This window comes from Sus scrofa, chromosome 2 (genome assembly GCF_000003025.6).
Source record: "Sus scrofa isolate TJ Tabasco breed Duroc chromosome 2, Sscrofa11.1, whole genome shotgun sequence".
NCBI lineage: Eukaryota > Metazoa > Chordata > Mammalia > Artiodactyla > Suidae > Sus > Sus scrofa.
The window spans coordinates 115,882,753-115,903,590 of record NC_010444.4 but is presented as its reverse complement, the minus strand read 5'-3'; the positions used below and the strand labels follow the sequence as shown (position 1 = coordinate 115,903,590).

General features: G+C 36.5%; 1 protein-coding gene across 1 annotated transcript in view; it reads right to left on the bottom strand.

Moving 5' to 3' along the window:
• The window catches only part of WDR36 (WD repeat domain 36), a 72,545-nt gene that overhangs the window by 4,053 nt on the left and 47,654 nt on the right, over positions 1-20,838 (bottom strand). The window contains exons 14-23 of the mRNA XM_003354239.5: positions 20,631-20,745; positions 19,808-19,973; positions 19,262-19,370; positions 16,862-16,941; positions 8,930-9,037; positions 7,009-7,106; positions 6,471-6,616; positions 2,151-2,270; positions 1,889-1,970; positions 322-509 (exon numbers count right to left, since the gene is read on the bottom strand). Coding sequence (XP_003354287.3) covers positions 322-509; positions 1,889-1,970; positions 2,151-2,270; positions 6,471-6,616; positions 7,009-7,106; positions 8,930-9,037; positions 16,862-16,941; positions 19,262-19,370; positions 19,808-19,973; positions 20,631-20,745 — 1,212 coding nt within the window. The remainder of the gene's footprint in view (positions 1-321; positions 510-1,888; positions 1,971-2,150; positions 2,271-6,470; positions 6,617-7,008; positions 7,107-8,929; positions 9,038-16,861; positions 16,942-19,261; positions 19,371-19,807; positions 19,974-20,630; positions 20,746-20,838) is intronic.

The window sequence follows — 20,838 nt, the reverse complement described above, 5'->3', positions numbered from 1 at the left end:
TCAAATGGATGACACAACGAAAAGTCAAGAGGTTGAATCAAAACTGTGTTGAGGTAAAAGTAAAACAAAACACAACAAAAAACAATTACAAAGCTGCTGCACTGTCCAACTATCCAACATGGTAGTCACTAGAGATAGGAAGCTATTTAAATTAATTAAATTTCTGTAAGATGAAAAATTCAGTTTCTCAGTCACATTAGCCACAATTCAGGTGCTCAGTAGCCACACATGGAAAGTATGGATATAGAACATTCCCATCTTTGGAGTAAGTTCTATCAAACACTACTCTAGAGGAGGGCAATTTTTACATATTAGACTTACCTTCAGAAAGAGTGCAAGGTATGCCTGGGCTAACTCAAAATCACGCTTTCTATCCAACATCATCTCAATCATTTTCAAGAAGCTCTTCATAACTTCTATAGAACCACCACAATCAGGAGACAAACTTCGCAGCTCTGTTTCAATTCCTGATGGGCCTAATTCTTTCAGAAGGCTAAGAGCAGCTTCATCTATAGTAAGTTTTATTAAGAATCCAGTTATTACCTACAATCATTTCATTTAGAAAACTAGTTTTCATTTCAGACTCCCAAGCAACATACAATGAAATTGCAAAGGAAATTACTTCTGTGGCTTAATTTTTTTTTTTGGCATTTTCAGTATTTTAAATTTTTTCTTACTAAAGCTGTTACAATCTAATTAATGCCTAGCAAAAGACATTTTAAGATGCTCATAAATCCTAAATCAACCAGAAAAAATACAAATATAAGAAAGCTATAGGTATATATCCCAAGTTATTAATAGTAGCTGTTATTTTTCTTTCTTACTATTGTTGTAAAATTGTAATAATTCCACATGATCATTAGAAACACTAACAGTACAGAACTATATGAAGGGAAAGACTCTATTCTTACCCACCCCAAATCTACTTCTTTTCCCTAGAAGTAAGCATTCTTGTTGCATATGCATCCTACGAAAACATAATACATACTTAAAGGTTTTTATTTGGCTGTGTCTGTGGCATGCAAAAGTTCCCAGGCCAGGGGTGGAACCTGAGACAGCAGTGACAGACAATACCAGATCCTTAACCTGCTAGGCTACCAAAGAACTCCAAAACTTTATGAGGCATTTCATATTATACTGGCAGTAGGTATGCTTGTAGTTTTTTTCAAAATGAACACCAATGACAAAAGTAATACATTTTATTTTCTGTTCTTCAATATATATTAAATAATAGTGCTTTTCTTCTTTGTTCCTCCATAAATATAACAAGTTACTCCTTTTATGATACTGCTACTCTTTAGCCGGCTACAGTGATCCACTAATACCATTCTCTGACTTTTGTCAGTGTGCACTCGAGTGATACTGGTATAAAAACAAAAGCATTTGGGTCAGATAACAAGAGAATAAATCAAACAGAATTTTGATTTACGATTCTGTTAAATGCTTATAGCTCTTATTGTTTATCATTAGCTACAGACTGTAGCTTTCAGAATTTATAACACTCAAATTTCAAAATCACCTTTTTTATGGGATAATTTGGTAATATCTGAAATTACCTAAAACGAAAGTCTCTGCTGTTTTTCAAACTATACTGCAAACTGTATTTGTAAATAAAAACAAAAGAAAAAAGAAAAAAATCCAATTTTCCATGCAGAAAGAAGGAAAGGTTCTCAAAAGATTATTATAATGTCAATAGCATCAGAGTTTAGTGTCACTCATTCAATGTGTAACACAAAGCTAAAACTACTTCAGATTAAAACCAAAATTTCAATCGTTTTGGTTTTTACTTTCAGCTACTGAGAAATGTGCTATTATTTTACCCAATTTTTCCTCATATCAAGTAGAATAAGCTGAAGATACTTGGTAAAACTTTTATAATTTAACTTACATTTATTATTTACCAGTCCTTCTTCAAGTTTCAAGCAGAAATCTGATTTTTGAGCCAAAATTCCAAGATTTACCACTTTAGACTTAAATAAAAACAAATACACATTATTCAGAAACCACAAATGTAACAAAAAAGTTATGGTTTATAATTTCAAAAAGCTAGATTTACTCTATCTATAAAATTAGGTCTTGGTTAAGAACTACAAATGTACAACACAAAACACACACCCCATATACTTCCAAAGCTCCAATATGGTTCTTACCTGTTGAGGATCATTATTTTGTTCAGGTGTAGCATATCTGGGTACAAGGCCAGGAACTGTTGGAATAAAAAATGGTGCTGATTTTGGTACTTTGGGTGGTTCCTTTGGTTTATTCTTTTTCTAATTATGAGAAAATGAGAAAAGGAAAAAAGACCAGTAATTATCTTGCCAACAGTTTCAAACATTTAATTCCCATTTAAATTTTAAAAAGTTCAAAAGTTAAAAAAGGAATGAGGAATTCCCATTGCAGCTCAGTGGGCTAAGAATACAACTAGTTTCCATAAGAATACTCTTTTGATGCCTGGTGGATTAAGGGATTCAGTGTTGCCGAGAGCTGCAGTGTAGGTCGAAGACATGGCTCAGATCTGGTGTTGCTGTGGCCGTGGCCAGCAACTGTAGTTCTGATTCGACCTGTAGCCTGGGAACTTACATATGCCTTTGGTGCGGCCCTAAAAAGACCAAAAAAAAAAAAAAAAAAAGAAAAAAGAAAAAGGAAAAAAAAGGACTGAAACTTTTTCAGATTAGGATGCTAAAATAAAATCCCAACCAACCAATACCACAGCTATCTTTAAACTGGGCTTCCCAAAGCAAACTTCCAGTACTCTTGCTGATAAGACAAGAAGAAAAATGCAGAGTTCAGGAAAGCTCTAAGACAAACATAGCTCATTTTCCTGAAGCATGAATATTCAGGTGAAGAAATAACATGCAATTCGGAACTTTTATACTGAAATACAATTTTTTTTTTTTTTTTTTTGCAAAATGGGCTAGAAAGCAAAATCTACATAAATGCTCAATACTTCAAATTTCTTTTCTCCAAAGAAAATTTGGACTCAAGAGGCAGACTCTGCCATTAGGAGCAATTTGGTGAAATTTTTCTGAGTGAAGCATGACACTAATTCTTCTATTTTCTTGGAAATTTTATTTTTCTTTAGAACTTTGTATTAATCACTCATTTATAAAATATTTCAAGTGTTGGCAAAATTCTATGAGGAAAACCTCCATCAGAATTCCTACTGACAGCATTCAGTTATGGTGACTACACTGTTATCTATCTCTCCACAGGAGCATTTGATGGATTCTTTCTATGGTAAACTGCCTAATAAAGGAATCTTAAAATTTTACCATACACTATTCCTCTTCTATTCTTTAGGAACCCTGAGGAAACCTGCTTTTTGAAAGAAAACCAGGGATGCTTGTGGCCTCCAGGGGGCAAAGCATAAAAGAAAGTCATTATCAGAAAGCAGGACAAAGTACTGTAAGAACAGCCCTTCTTTGGAATAGTAGAAATATAGTAAGAGTCAGATTACCCTTCTAACTCACTGTTCTTGAGTTAGAAGGCAGACAGTCAACTGAATTGTAAATGAAGACAAAAGACTTTGGAGAAGCTCCAGGGGGCTCTGGAAGTTACCTAATTTCAGAAAGAAAACACAAAGTAGAAAACCCACAGGGCAAAAATGAAAAAATATATGAGTTCCTGCTATAGTGAACTTGAATTAAGAATCTGACTGCACAAGTTCCTGTCGTGGCTCAACGGTTAGCCAACCCAACTAGCATCCATGAGGATGCGGGTTTGATCCCTGGCCTTGCTAGTGGGTTCAGGATCCGGCATTGCCGTGAGCTGTGGTGTAGGTCGAGATGCGGCTCAGATTCTGCGTTGCTGTGGCTGTGGCATAGGCCGGTGGCTACAGCTCCAATTGGACCTCCAGCCTGGGAACATCCATATGCCTCAAGTGAGGCCCTAAGAAAAAAAGACTAAGAACAAAAGACCAAAAAGGAAAGAATCTGACTGCAGTGGCTTGGGTCGCTTTGGAGGTGCAGGTTTGATCCTAAACCTGGCACAGTGGGTTAAAGGATCTAGCATTGAAGCAGCTGCAGTGTAGGGCTCAGCTATGGCTCAGACTCAATCCCTGGCCCGGGAACTCCCATATGCCATTAAAAAGAAAAAAAAAAAAGATCTAGGAGTTCCCATTGTAGTTCAGCAATAACAAATCCGATTAGTATCCATGAGGATTCGGGTTCAATCCCTGGCCTCTGCTCAGTGGAGCTGTGGTGCAGGCTGGCTTCTCCAGCTCTAATTTTACTCATACCCTAGGAACTTCCATATGCAGCAGGTATGGCCCTAAAAAAAAAAAAAAAAAAAAAAGAAGAAAAAAAATCTAGCTTCTTTCATTTGGAGGAAAATAAAAATATTAGAGGTGCTAGCATATTTCTCTCATAAAGATCATTCACTTGGGTTTCTAGTTTTTATGCAGAACAAAATATATCTTAGCAAGCAGAGTGGTCCCCAAATTTAGATCAATTAATTGGACTTACGATTGTTCCTTTCACACTGACCTGCTTGCACTTTTTAATGTATTGCCTTCAGAGCTCTTCCATGAAGTACTTCCTTTACAGCTGACAGACTACACAACATGAAGGAGATTTTACAACTATTCTCCTACCTTTATGCTGATGCCCAATCTTGTAAAAAATGAGCAAGTAAAAAGCACTTTTAAATTCTGTAAAATTAATATGTGAACACTTCTCTTTTCTTACACAAGACACATATATCTTCTCTGATGCTACGTTTTTAGTTACAAAAATACTTACCACACTTTGTCATGGTTATCTATGTCAGTGTTCCTTACACTTTTATTATGCCAGCCTATATATGACTCAGTACAGACATAACCTCTAGTGACTGTGTGTATGTATATATCTAACCACATCATAAAACAATACTTACCCTTATTACCAGGATCATCTTTGCAATTTTCCATGCTAGACTATCTTTCAATTGCTTTTGCTACTTACAAATAGGGGTCATGAAACATGCCCTGAAAAACACTAATTTATGCCATAATTGTCCATTTTCCTTTTTAAATAATCGTCCCTTTTTTCATGTAAAACTGTAAACGCCTCAAGGACAAAGAGACTAGGGGTTTTTCCCATTCTTTTTTTTTGGGGGGGGGGTCTTTTCTAGGGCCGCACCCATGGCATACGGAGGTTCCCAGTCTAGGGGTCCAAATGGAGTTGTAGCTGCCAGCCTACACCACAGCCACAGCAATGAGGGATCTAAGCCGTGTCTGTGACCTACACCACAGCTCATGGCAATGCCAGATCCTTAACCCACTGAGCAAACCCACAACCTCATGGTTGCTAGTCAGATTCGTTAACCACTGAGCCACGATGGGAACTCCGGTTTTTCCCATTCTTATGGTCTCAGGACAGTAACTAGTACCTAGTTCATATTTATATATGTGCCTGAACCTGACACAGCAAATCTTCTCATAGCTGACAGAACAGGTTGTGGTATGACAAAGGTGAATGAAGCTTAATTCTAAAAAAACCAGTGAGATGGAAACAACCTATAGGTCCAATGACAGATGAATGGATTAAGATGATGTAATACACTCACAACACACACACACACAATGTATTACTACTCAGTCATAAAAAAGGACAAAATAATGCCTTCTGCAGCAACATGGATGCAACTAGACAATCTCATACTAAGTGAAGTAAGTCGGAAAGAGAAAGACAAATACAATATGATAATCACATTCATGTGGAATCTAAAATATGGCACAAATGATCCTGTCTACAAAACTGAAACAAATCGTGGACATGGAGAGCAGACTTGGGGTTGCTAGGAAGAAGGACTGGGATGGACAGGGAGCTTGAGGTTGGGAGATGCAAACTATTACATTTGAAATGGATAAGCAATGAGATCCTACTATACAGCAAGGGAAATATGTCCCATCTCTTGGGATAGAACGTGATAGAAGATGGTAAGAGAAAAAGACTGTATGTATATGTATGACTGGATCACTATGCTGTACAGCAGAAACTGATTCACCACTATACTCTAAAAACAATAACCAAAAAATAAACAAAACAACCCCCAGACAAACAAAAAACAGTGAAAGCCTTCTAGTCCCCAAATGTCTAGTGATAGAAACATTACACATTATGGCAACAATTTTTTTTCTTGTTTCAGAAGTTAAACAAGTAATTTATTTGGCTGGGTCTAAAACATACAATTTCTAATAGCTCTGTAGTTGCAAGCTGTACTTTTGCTATATCCAAAGTCCTTGAGTTGTCTCAAAGTCGAGACACACACACACAAGGAGGGAGAGGGAGAGAGAAAAACAGAGGAAGAAAATCTTGTGATCATCATACTGGATTAAATAGCATTCAACTAAATGATGTACTCTTTACTACCTTAGTCATTAATTGCTCCTCCTAAAGTCCTCAAAGGGAAGCTATCTCTACTAAAGAAAACGCTTCTGGAATGTGTCTCTATGGACCAATATTAAGTATACTATGGTATAATATTACCTTAATAACATCAAGATTAAGAAGGTTTTTCCACCGGGATTCAGGAAGAAGTGAAAGAGTCACCAATTGCTCATTCAACTGTTCTGGGGAGTCATATGCTATCATTTCATCACTTGGTTCTGTGGTTTCTTCTGATAATTCTATATCTTAAAACAAAAAGTTTTCAAGTGAAACAAATTATTGCCAAATGAGATTTTTATCATATAAAAGCAACTTTAATTCATTCCAAATCCATTAGTATTTCATAACATGTTCATTCAACATAGCCTTGTAAACTCTATTAGTTCATTTTCTTATTTTCTCATATTAACTACAATTCCCATCACCAAACTCAAAACATTTTTCCACTGGTATACTATTTGATATCAATACCACATCAATTATCTTTGAAAAAATTCATGAAGTCATTCAAAATATTTCATATAAGCTAAAAAATATTTTGATTGAATGCATTAAATTTTGCCTTCAGCAGCAACATTCTGCATTGTTAAGTTTATCATATTACACTTCAAAAATTCCTTTATTATTTTGTGATTACCTTGGGTTTGACAAGTACCAGGAAGCATCACTACTGAAGGAACATAATCTGTGGGAAGTGGCCGTAATGAAACAACTGAGTAGAGGGAAATATTGGACCTGAGAGATAAAAACATAAGCAATATTTTAAAACATATAAAAGAAACATCAATTATAGGTAATAATCTCCACAATCTTGAATTTGGCTACGATTCTGATCACTTGTAAGTTTAAAAAGTTCTCAAGGAGTTCCCTGGTGGCTCAGTGGGCTAAGGATCAGGCATTGTTACTGCTGTGGCATGGGTTTGATCCCTGGCCCAGGAATTTCCACATGCTGTAGGCATAGCCAAAATAAACAAAAGTTCTCAAAAATAGATAATATTAATTAGAAAATATTTTGATTCATGTCATAGATGTTATCACAAGAAAGTGATGCATAAACATTATTAATGGAGTCTTTACTTTTAATGTAGCACAAAAAAGTATTTAGAGATCAGTAGTGTGTAAAATTTTGATAAGGTAACATAACATCCATATATTTACACTGCTTTCACAAATGGCAATCTTCATATAAGGAAATTACAAGTGAAGGAAAGATGGACTCAAAATTAAGTCCGAGAGAGAATATGCTGGTCAGATCCTTGGGGTAGCTGAATAGGCAAGGATTTCCCCTTCTCTAGAATGGTTCTCTACTACAGCCTGAACCATGGCCTTGCATGACTAATCAGGATGTGGATACCTGTTCCAAAGCAGGCTAATCAGATTCTGCTTCCTAATCGAAAATAAAAGTAGAACTATCAAGTTCTTAGTTATATTAATAGCTTTACTATATACTCTTGTTGCTGGGGTATCAGAGCTGCCATTCTTCTCTTGTCTTGATTGTTCAAGCCTCACAGACTCCAGGAGATACTCCATTTTGCCTATTAAGGTGACAAGAGTCTATTTCTATTATATACTGAATTTACTTTCATATCCTAAAAAAACGATTAGAAAATCTTATAATTAGAAAAGGAATTCATTTTTTCTCTACCCCAATAATAAGAGTTAAAAAATAATTAGACATCTGAACTCAGAAAATAGACAAAAAATTTCTAGACCCAGATAATGGACTATTTTGAATTCTTACATGTTCAACACAGTGGAGTTAGAAGATCACCACCAATATCTTACATGATTATGAAAAGTAACTAAAATCAATCTTAGAAAGCATTTTTTCCCACACATATACTTTATTTTATAAAGTAGGCTGAAGTTGAGAAGTGACTGACCAAGGTCATTAGGGGCACTGGGGTAGCAGCAGGATGACCAGCATAACTGGAGATATCCCTTTTCTAACATTTTTAAACTTATTTACCCTTTCTGCCAATAAAAGCCAAATATTTGGGTAACATAAAAATCAATTATGTGCTTTAGAATATACACTTGAGCAAAGCTATCTAAAATATCAAGCAGATGCTGAATCAGTCTTAGAGTTACGGTGAATTAACTTTCTTTTTTTTTTTTTTGTCTTTTTGTTGTTGTTGTTGCTATTTCTTGGGCCGCTCCCGCGGCATATGGAGGTTCCCAGGCTAGGGGTTGAATCGGAGCTGTAGCCACCGGCCTACGCCAGAGCCACAGCAACGCAGGATCCGAGCTGCGTCTGCAACCTACACCACAGCTCACAGGCAACGCCGGATCGTTAACCCACTGAGCAAGGGCAGGGATCGAACCCGCAACCTCATGGTTCCTAGTCGGATTCGTTAACCACTGCGCCACGATGGGAACTCCTTTTTTTTTTTTTTGTATTTTTTTGTGAATTAACTTTCTGAGTTAACTATGTGACATTTCTATTTTATAGGTTTAAGAAGACAAAACTAAAGGGCAATGTTAGCAACTATGATTGACAATATCATCTTCCTTCTCCTTCTTACCTCAGAGAGAACTTACCATACAAAAGAACTTACCATAGATAAATTCCAAGGTGGTCCACATGGGAAGTGGCCAGAAAGTCTCCAGTAGGGGACATAGTAACATTAAGAGGTGCTGAGTCCAACAAAAAGCTGTCTATAAGGCTATAAAAAGAATCAAGGTGTTAAAATATTTCAAGTCTACCGAAAAGCATGTAATTCACAAAACACATTTTTGCTAAAAGAACAAAGGATAAAGGATGCAGAAAGTTTTTTTGTTCTTTAAATCCCCAATACCAGAAAGTCATCACTAACAGAGAGCTCTGTCAACTAAGTGACTATACAAAAATTATCTCCTTAGTGACAAAGACCCAGAACACTAAACAGACCAATTGGCTGGCAAGAGTTTCAACAACAGGGAGAATACAGGAGGAAATGCTGTTTTTCTGGAATGCCATTTTAGTAGACTTGCTTGGAAACAATTCTAAAAACGTCACACATTTAAAATAAATTATCAGTATTCTGTTTTTGTTAGTCCAGTGAAAATAACAGGTGTAGGCCACAGAAGAAAGTAATGCAATGAAATGGTAAATAAGAATAAGACAATGGTAATGAAAAAAATGTTTCAGCAATTCTACCTGTTTTTCAAATAGGTAACCATGCTTTACATGAAACATGAAAATTCTGTCTATAGTGCGTAACCATAAAGTAGCTTATGGAAATGAGTCTCAGAACTTTAAAATGCTGTAAGCAGGGTTAAAAAGTTGGGGAGGAAAAGGAAGTGATCACACCCATGTGGAGACTCAGAATAGGCTTCCCCGAGAACAGTGTGTGAGATAAGCCTTATGAATGGACAGAAGTTCAATGCATGGAGATGAAACGTGAAGGGCAAGGCGAGGAAAAACTGTGTCTAGGGAGGAGTGCAGACTGGTCTTGAATACCAAATATATGCATTTCCTTTTATCTTTTAATCAATGGAAAGTCACTATAATCTTCACCCTTATAAAAAAAGTCTGCAGCAGAATGTATTTGAACACGAAGAACAGTGACACTATGGTAGTAGTCATCTAACAAGCAGTGAAAATCTGAACTAGGATGGTGGCAACAAGGAAGTGAAAAGAGGTGAGTTTAAGAAGTAAGAGAGAGGCGGCAACACTCGACCCCCAATGTGAGTGTCATTTACACAACTGCCCAAAGACCACGATGAATACATGCTGGAGTAACTGCTGAAACTGAATTTTATTGACCAGAAGACCACCCTTTGTTTCACTTCTTTTTGTTTTCCCTACTGCTTTGAGTTTTATTGTAACAGCTGAAAAACTTGGAAAATAAAATGAACATACTGTGGTCTTGAAAAAAAAAAGAAGTAAAAGAAAGACCTAACACAGGGGTATCTTGCATAAGAGGCGTCTTAAGCTGGCTGAGAATGTGAATACTCTATACCGGTTTTAATCAGAGCTGTTTTAAAAACTACTTTCTTCACTGAAGGCAAAACACTATTCATGGGAAGGCATGGCAAAAACGATTGAAGTTCAGAATCTACATTAAATAAAACAAATTATTTCAAGGAAAAAAAAAACAAACAAACAGCAGTTAACGCCTTTTTTAGTTCTTTGTGCTAGGATGTATCCTGAGCACTTGTACCTACGAATTTAATTCTCACAATGCTGAGACAGATCTGTCCTTATTATACAGATTAGAAAAATGGGGCCCGGTAAGATTTAAAAACATGCTTAAGGTGAACAGTAACTGAGCCACATCTGTCACCAAGAAATGTGCACTCTTAATCACTGTAAACTCGGAAGAACCAGTATTAAAACTATAGGTACAACAGTTTGATAGCGCGCGCACACGCACACGCGCACACACACACACACACACCAGAAGACTTGCGATTCATGGAACAGGTTCTGAGCAGCTCAAATGTAGACTCCCCAGTGGATGCATTAAATGACTTGTCTGGAGTTCCCCTTGTGGATCAGTAGAAACGAAATCTGACTAGCATCTGTGGCCTCACTCAGTGGGTTAACAATCTGGTGATGCATGAGCTGTGGTGTAGGTTGCAGATGCAGCTCGGATCCCGCATTGCTATGGCTGTGGTGTAAGCCAGCAGCCACAGCTCTGATTTGACCCCCAGCTTGGGAACCTCCACATGCCGTGGGAGTAGCCCTAAAAAGACAAAAAAAAGACTTGTCCATAATAAAATCTCCCTCAATTTGTTCACAGAGGATTAACAACATGAACCTTAACTAAAGAATTCAAAGAATTCTAGGAGCACTAGAAACCAATTTAAAGTATGCTCAGGAAGATGACCAATGTTTAATTCTCATTTATGGGGAACAAAATAATCTGCCTAGTTTCTGCTCAAACCTTCTTTGGAAACTCACAAGATCAGCTGCTCTCGGGGATCAAAGAAACTGGGGAAAAGGAAACATTTACTAAACAATTACTGTTAAATTATTTGTCAATTCATTTAGTGCAAACAACCCAGAGAGAAAACATTCTCAATGTGCACTGATGAAGATTCAACCTAATGTCAATAATTTCGGATCTTACCATTTCTTGTCTTAACATTTGTTCAGTAAAAGTGTGTGTGAGGGGTGAAATGTGCTAATATTGTTTAGAATCTATCTGTTAAAAAGAGAAAGCTACTTGAGCAAATTTATGTCCCTTGATACTATAATTACTTTGGGAAATTCTTTGCGCAACATGATTTCCACAGCTGTTGTGTGTGGGTAGACAGGCCTTCCACTGTGTAAAAGCATCAGATTGAGGAAGGTGGTTTCTACGTACACAGCATATTTTACATGGCCACATTCGTTCATAAAGCAGGCTTAATCCCAGATCTAAACCACCCTATATTCTGCTAATCCTGCAAAATGAAAGGTCCCAGGTAAATTAGAAGGTTTTTGAGAGAACATTAAAAAATAATTCCCGGGGAGTTCCCGTCGTGGCGCAGTGGTTAACGAATCCGACTAGGAACCATGAGGTTGCGGGTTTGATCCCTGCCCTTGCTCATTGGGTTAATGATCCGGCGTTGCCATGAGCTGTGGTGTAGGTCACAGTCGCAGCTCCGGATCCTTTGTTGCTGTGGCTCTGGTGTAGCCTGGTGGCTACAGCTCCGATTAGACCCCTAGCCTGGGAACCTCCCATATGCCACGGGAGCGGCCCAAGAAATGGCAAAAAGACAAAAAAATAATAATAATAATAATTCCTGGGAGTTCCCATCATGGCTCAGTGGTAACAAACCTGACTTAGTATCCCTGAAGATGCAGGTGGGATCGCTGGCCTCTCTCAATGAGTTAAAGGATCTGGCATTGCAGTGAACTGTGGTGTAGGTTACAGACATGGCTTAAATCTGGTGTTGCTGTGGCTTGGTGTAGGCTGGCGGCTACAGCTCCAATTCCACCCATAGCCTGGGAACTTACATACGCCATGGGTACAGCACTAAAAACATAAAAAAAAAAAAAGAGAGAGAGAAAATATTATTTCAAGACAACAAACTGGGTGCTAAAGGTGTTTATTGCTTCTAGATTGGTCATTGTTTGGGGGCTTCTTTTATAAACACAGCCAGGAAACTCTACTTGTTTATTCATCTACATATATATGTATTTATAAATTTTAAGATGAAATACATTAGGAGCTCATACTGATCTCTCCAATTTAAATTTAGATTACCAGGTGCTTTTACTTAGAGTCTATTTTATTTGTATCTCCTTTCTTTCACACTAAAAATCTTAATATATTTATAAAAGATAAATATATATGTAAAAGATATATAGATAAAAATCTTTATATATTTCATTACATATAATCTATATATATTTATAGATAACACTAATTGACTTCTGATTATATTCTGAACAAGGGCTAACAATGTCTAGATTTTCAATCTACAAAGTGATGGAATCATGTAAGGAAACTTTAATGAATAGAACAAAGGTATAGGTGAAATGCAACACAACGTTCTATTCCAATATTCTTATGTAATGCTCCTCAGAAAGTAGGGGTGAGGGAATAAGACAAAACAAAATGCAAAATTCTATTAAAACTATTTAATTTCATATTTTTCTTACTCCCAAAATAGTTCAACCTAAACTTTTAAGAGATTAAGTTACCAGATGGAATTCCCATCATGGCACAGCAGAAATGAATCTGACTAGGAACCATGAGGTTACAGGTTCAATCCCTGGCCTTGCTCAGTGGGTTAAGGATCCGGCGTTGCCATGATTTGTGGTGTAGGTCGCAGATGCAGCTCAAATCTGGCATTTGCAGTGGCTGTGGTGTAGGCCAGCAGCTACAGCTCCAATTGGACCCCTAGGCTGGGAACCTCCATATGCTGCAGGTGCAGCCCTAAAAAGACAAAAAGACAAGGAAAAAAAAAAAAAAGAGATTAAAAGTTACCAGAAATAGGAGTTCCTGTCGTGGCTCAGTTCCTGTCGTGGTCCATCTGCTAGTAACCATGAGGACGCAGGTTCAATCCCTGGCCTCTCTCAACGAGTTAAGGATCTGGCATTGTCGTGAGCTGTGGTGTAGGTCACAGACACAACTCAGATCCCACACTGCTGTGGTTGTGGCATAGGCCAGTGGCTACAGCTCCAATCTGACCCCTAGCCTGGGAACCTCCATGTGCTGAAGCCCCTAAAAAGAAAAAAAAAAAAAAAAAAAAAAAAAGCTACCAGAAATAAAAAGTGATAGTGGTAGTGGATGATACATAATTTTAGGAATAAAATACTTCAACTCTGCTTCTCTGAGAATCCTAAAATCACAAGAAAATTTTCAGTACTTACAAAAAAAAACCAAAACCAAACTTTACAGAAACAATTCAATACCTATGCAATTTGTTTTAGACAGGCACAACTCCAGATGGATACAACTTTTTATGTTACCACACCTACAGGTTACTCATACATAGCTTCACTTTTTAGCCTAGATAATAAGTATATGCATTCTTTACATATTTAACATGTTATGTAAATGGCAAAACTTCTTACTGAAGAAAGAAGTAGGACTCTCCATAGGTTGCCATACTAATAATGACCAAAAAAAGAGAGGGAATCAAAAGGCCCAACAGTTACCAGTGGTTGTATGACGAAATACTGATCCCTACTTCCTTAATATCTTCTACAGCAAGAAAACCAAATCATCCTTAAAACATATGACATAACCCAAGCAAGGCAGATGTCACAACTGCTGGGAAATTTTTTTTTCTCTTGTGCTTACAAAATATCATTTGCAAACTATGCTGCCTTAGGCAAATCACTTAACTTCTCTCTGAGCCTCCATTTCTTCATTTATAAAACATAAAAATAGTAATAGTACCTACACCTAATGGGATATGAGAGAAGATGAAAAAATAAAAGCATATAAAATGCCTTGCAACCCATGATAAATGTTAGCTTAATTGCAATTAGGCAATAGCAGTTGTGTGATACTGCTTTTCAAGCTTTCTCATCTTCTCCACTTCACGTCTTAACCAAAGTAGTTATTTTTTTCTTTATGCAAAGTATACTTTGATCCAATTGGTGTAGTTATACTTTCTTTTAACAATCCTTATGTGACTCATTTCTTGCTCTTGTGTTTCTCCCAGTTTTAGGTTTTTGTATTCACTGAAATTGCCTCAGTGTTTACCTAAAAATAAGATACTAGAGTTGAAAGCCTATCAGATTTAAATCTGTTTACTAAAATAAGAAATTCACCAAAAAAGGATAAACGTCGAATCAAAAACGGGTGGCTTTGAATGCCACTTTCAGATCCTAATTCTTCCATTCTAAAAAAATGCTCACCACTTTTAAAAAATATTTTGCCAGTTTAGTACTACTGAACATTAAGCTGTCTCTCCTATCTAATGTGAACTAAAACTACCAAAAAGGAAAATGAAAGGACATTATGTCAACTCTATTTCTTGTACAACTTTCCTACTGTAAAGCAATTCAAGTTGTAATGTTCACTTTTAGAAAACAGCAAAAGTCCAAGAAGCCAAAGACTAATCAGTATCTCTAATGGTACCTTTTTTCAAAAAGAGCTTTTTTTTTTTTTTAAAGTAAGTAAGTACCAAGAAGCTATAGTACACAGTCAACTAATTTTATATATATTTATATATATACACACATACATATACATATATATAGTCTTTATTAGGGTTGCACCCATGGCATATGGAGGTTCCCAGGCTAGGGGTTGAATCAGAGATACAGTTGTCAGCTACAGCCACGCCAGATCCCAGCTATGTTTGCAACATATAGCACAACTCACAGAGGTGCCACATCCTTAACCCACTGAGTGCGGCCAGGAATCGAACCTATGTCCTCATGAACACTAGTCAGGTTTGTTTCCACTGAGCCATGATGGGAACTCCAACTAATTATATTTTGCTTTACTCTGTTTTAAATAAAAAAAGAGACACACTTGTGGACAAAACTCCCTAGTTATTCCAGACCCATTACTGACACCCTTACTGTGCATATTCCAAATCTGCTCTATAGGTAGTTATGCCTCATTCCTATGTCAAACCTGAAGGGAAATGAGTACATCACAGTTTTTCCTTTCTAAAGGTCAAGTTTCTTTCAAGTATGAGCTTATGCAATTCCTAAGAAAGAAAGAGAATTGGACAAAACTTATTAAGTTAAGAATATTTCAAAAGACTGAAAAATACTAGCTTCCTTCTCATCTTTCTCACCTTTCCCTTTCCTGATAGTATGTTCCTTTTCCTATCACTCCTTTCAAACTCTAAGCAATTCTATGTTAAATGATATGATTTCAAATTGTAACTATTTCTACATAATTTTTAACAACGAAGTACTCTCTCTTTGTAGGTCTCTAGTGTTCAAATTATTTAACAGAATTTAATGTTTTCTCTTCAAGTGCTATTTTAGTAGCAAGGTTCAATCTGTGACAGATTTCTGGATACAACTGGGTTGTACCCAAATCTTAAGACACACATTTTCATTACCTTAATGTTGCTAAATGTCTTTTTTTCAGGAATTATGTTAGAGATAGAAAACACATAATTACACAAAGCAGAATTAGGGGTTCTAACCTTTTAACTAAATTCAATATCAACAACAACCATCACCAAAAAATACTCAAAATAAAAGTTTGCAGTCCTAAAGTCTGATCTCTATTCTGGAGTATCAAAAAGGCCAAATGAGCTTTCTTAAGGTTCATGCAACTCACTCCTTTTCTCAATTTTGCAGGAGGAGAGAACCTAAGAGATTGCATATAGCCTCACCATTATCAGGTCCTACTCCCTGCTATTTGAGATAAAAAAACACTCCAAGGATAAAATATAGTCAGGTTAGAAAAATCCCCAAATACATTCACATTCAAAAAGTATATAATCCAGGAGTAACTACTGTGGCTCAGTGGTTAACGAATCCGACTAGGAACCATGAGGTTGCGGGTTCGATCCCTGGCCTGGATCGAACCCGCAGTGGGTTAAGGACCCGGAGTTGCCGTGAGCTGTGGTGTAGGTTGCAGATGCAGCTCGGATCCCGCATTGCTATGGCTGTGGTATAGGCCGACAGCTACAGCTCCAATTAGACCCCTACCCTGGGAACCTCCATATGCTGAGGGAGTGGCCCTAGAAATGGCAAAAAGACAAAACAAAAATAAAAAAACCAAAAAGTATATAATCCATTAACTACAGGTAAAAGTCACATGTAAAGCCAACGACTGAGAAAACTTCTGATAAGATTAGGCATTTAAAAACTTACCACCCAGGAGTTCCCCGTGGCGCAGTGGTTAGCGAATCCGACTAGGAACCATGAGGTTGCGGGTTCGGTCCCTGCCCTTGCTCAGTGGGTTAACGATCCGGCGTTGCCGTGAGCTGTGGTGTAGGTTGCAGACGCGGCTCGGATCCCGCGTTGCTGTGGCTCTGGTGTGGGCCGGTGGCTACAGCTCCGATTAGACCCCTAGCCTGGGAACCTCCATATGCCGTGGGAGCGGCCCAAAGAAATAGCAAAAAAAAAAAAAAAAAAAAAAACTTACCACCCAGATGGAAGATCCCAAGTTCTAATAGAACAATCCATTGAAGCACTTATTAACCAACGACCATCAGGACTGAAAGCCTTTAAATTAAAGGAAAAAAAAAAATATATATATATATACACACACACGTGCATATATATGTATTTATGTAGGTATATATTGTGTTTATATGTATTGTATATATTTAACAGCTTAAATAATATAAGAAATAAAAAGATAATGCATGTTCATTAAAAAAGTTTGATTGCATAAAATTTATACATTATCTAACATTAAAAAAAAATACCATTTCTTATACACCACTACTTTGGATACAGCTAAAGATTAGACTTTTACATGAATCATGAAACATTTAAAAAGGAATAGTATCACCAATTTTCAATTTAGACAATTAACAGATTGTTTGACTACTAATTGTTTTTAACATGAAACTGCTCTTCTGAGAATATTCAATTAGAAATATTTTGTTAGCCTAATTTCAGTTATAAAATATCTGTGAACGCAACAAAAGCTGCATTTCCTTGAAAGAGTCTATATATTGGACTAACTTTCTAAGAATTAATCCAAAATGATTTTGAAAACAAGAGTACAAATTCTCTTAAAATAGTGAAGTTACTAAAGATGTCCTATTTCTGGAGTTCCCGTCGTGGCGCAGTGGTTAACGAATCCGACTAGGAACCATGAGGTTGCGGGTTCGATCCCTGCCCTTGCTCAGTGGGTTAACGATCCGGCGTTGCTGTGAGCTGTGGTGTAGGTTGCAGACGCGGCTCGGATCCTGCGTTGCTGTGGCTCTGGCTCTGATGTAGGCCGGTGACTACAGCTCCGATTCGACCCCTAGCTTGGGAACCTCCATATGCCGCAGGAGTGGCCCAAGAAATGGCAAAACGACAAAAAAAAAAAAAAAAAAGATGTCCTATTTCTACTTGTAGATTCAGTTAAAAATCTTTTCTTCCTTATTATGATGTTTACTTTCAAAATATAATTTAAAACCACAATAGTCAGGTTTTCAAAATAAATTTAAATAAATTACTTTGCCACCTTTAAGAAGTTGAATCTTCGCAGCTGATAAAAATGGAAAAATAACAGCTCTCCTTGCCTGCAGCATGTGAGGCTTAAACCAGATCAAATGTGAAAGAAGACCCAAATGGAAAAACTACAAGGTTATAATAGTAATAGATTGTTCATCAGGGAGTCTAAACACACCATAGAGGTTACAATCATCCAATGATACTGGGATAAGTGACCACTAACTTAGTCACCAGGCTGCAGTGATAATCAAATCTTAAGACACAGAAAGGTCGATTTACAGAAGGACAGTGCAGATTACAAAGAATGGGAACATGACTCTAATAGGAAAAGTCATACTATAAATGCTCATAAATTTAACTGGACAGGAGTAATTTATTATTGACTAGGAGAAATTCCAAACACATAACTTGAAAGTAAAGTCTAAAAAGCAAAGAAAAAGGAAGAGTTAAGTTGGCACTGAGAAATGTTTTCAAAAATGCAATTTCATGAAAATAACTCCACTCCCACTCCCATTTCTATTAATGCTGTCGCAACAAATTCTGTTAATGGGTAGTTCTGCCAATTTCCTATCTGCAGAACAAAACAATTTCCTGACCACATTTCCCCCTGTTTTTAAGGCAATAGGTAAACATTAAAAATTCAGATTCTTGTGTGAGAACTGATAGGTAAATGTAGCTGATGGGAGTACCACTAAATAGCTAGGATTTTATTTTGATTTTCCTGTTTTCAAGTTAAACAAGTTATCTACAATTGATACAAAATCTTCAACATATATTTTTACACTTGATCTTAGCCAAAACGCCGAGAAGCGATCAACACACATTTTTAATACTAGAGTACTTCTGAAAATATTTCTCACTACAAGAACATAATAGTAAGCTAAAACACATTTTTATTAATTAAACTCTTTTGAAGTTAAGACATATCAACTCTAGAAATAACACTAAACTAGAATAAACCAAGTACCAGATCTTCCTGGTCTCCTACTATTAATTCATTATGCATGTAGAAAAAGAGAAATAAGTTCTCTCAGCTTAGCTTAGTATTAAGTAAAAAATGATATACTTAAGTTTCAATGAATCATTCATTCTCCAAAGTATATTTTGGCCTTGTTTAGAGTTTAAGAGGAAAAGATGAACTTTGGGATTTTAATAGCATTGACTTCCTGAGAAATATAAAACTCCGTTTATTTCCAAATTTTCCTTAAAAAAAAAAATCTTTCAAATTAGTTTCCAAATTATTTTTCAACATCTCCACACACGATGAATTTAGTGCTGTTAAAAGATAAAAGTTTCATTTATTTGAACATTTTAAACCTAAACAGATGTAGAAATGAATCAGTTTTATTTAAACATCTAAAGTTTGTTTTACCATGTCATTTATTTGGCCTTGGTGTCCAGAAAACTCTCTAACAATCTTCCTAGTTTCTATGTCCAAAACACTAATGGAGAAGTCATCCAAGGCGAGTCCCAGAATGCCACTAGTAAGATAAATGCACCAATTTTAATAAACAAACAAACAAAACCTTGAGCCAAAATCTCATAGTCATTTCATTTTTGTTAATCAGGCATACTTTTGGGGGACATTAGGCAAAATGCTATTCTTTTCTATGAAAGTCTGGTTTTACCCACTTGGTAAATTATGGTACACCGATCACTGAACATGAGGGCTAAGGCACCCTCTGCGCAGTCAAAAAGCTGCATATAACTTTATAGGTGGCCCTCTGTGTCCATGGTTCTGCAAACCAACAGTGGATCATGTAGTGCTATAGCATTTAGTGAAAGAAAGTTGTATATAAATGGACCTGCCCAGTTCAAACCTGTGTTGTTCAAAGGTCTACTGTACTTTACTTAAATTAAGAACTTTTACTGAAAACATCCAGAAGAAAGTCCACCATCATTAAAAGAAAAACTTTACCTGTCTCTATGTAATAGCATCATATTTGGAGATGAATCAAGGCTCACAGAATGAATTAAAATTTTGTTCTTAAAGTTCCAGAACTTGAGTAATCCTTCACTACCAGCTGAAATTGTCAACTGGTTTAATCCATCCACTGCAACACCTCTAATGGATCCTTTATGGGCTTTTTAAAGTACATGTTAAAAGAAAAACGAAATAAGTTGGCATCTCCTCTCTGAATATTACACAGAGTGATTATTTAAATATCTAGGTACCTGCTATTTAATTCCTCTAATACCTTTAAATTAATTTGGATTTTTAGGGAACAGAGAGACGATTATAACACTCAAGTAATTTAAAAATCCATCAGGTTAATGCCATGAAGGTGTCAAAAAATAGTTAATATTTTCTGCTTAAAGCAAAGAGAAGAAAACAAAAACTTTAATTTCTATAATATCCACTCCCCTCTAATACAAGTATGACTTCATCCTCTGAGTACTTTATTTTACTTTTGTCTTTGTAGGGCCGCACCCGCAACATACGGAGGTTCCCAGGCCAGAGGTGAATTGGAGCTGTAGCCACTGGTCTACCCCATAGCCACAGCCACATCAGATATGAGCCACGTTTGTAACCTACACCACAGCTCACAGCAACACCGGATCCTTAACCCGGTGTTTCTAGTAGGTAAAATGGCAGTATATGCCACATAGGATTGATGATAACCCACCTACAACTTCAGCAAAATGCCTGGCACTCAAGAATTTAATAAATGCCAGCGATAGTTATTAGCCTTACATCTATTTATACTACTTCTTAAAAAAAAATTTAAAAAATTCAATACCTTGATCCTTGCCAAAACTTCCTCGATGTATACCAGACTGCATGTTATATACATCTATAGTTCCTGATGAGAGACCAATGACAGCAAAGTTTCCACAAGAAGTTATATCCACTGCCTTAAGGAAAAAAAAAAATTAAACACAAATGACTAGAAAATAACTAACATTTTTATTGTACTTTATGGTTTCTAAAGTAATTTTCAATCTAAT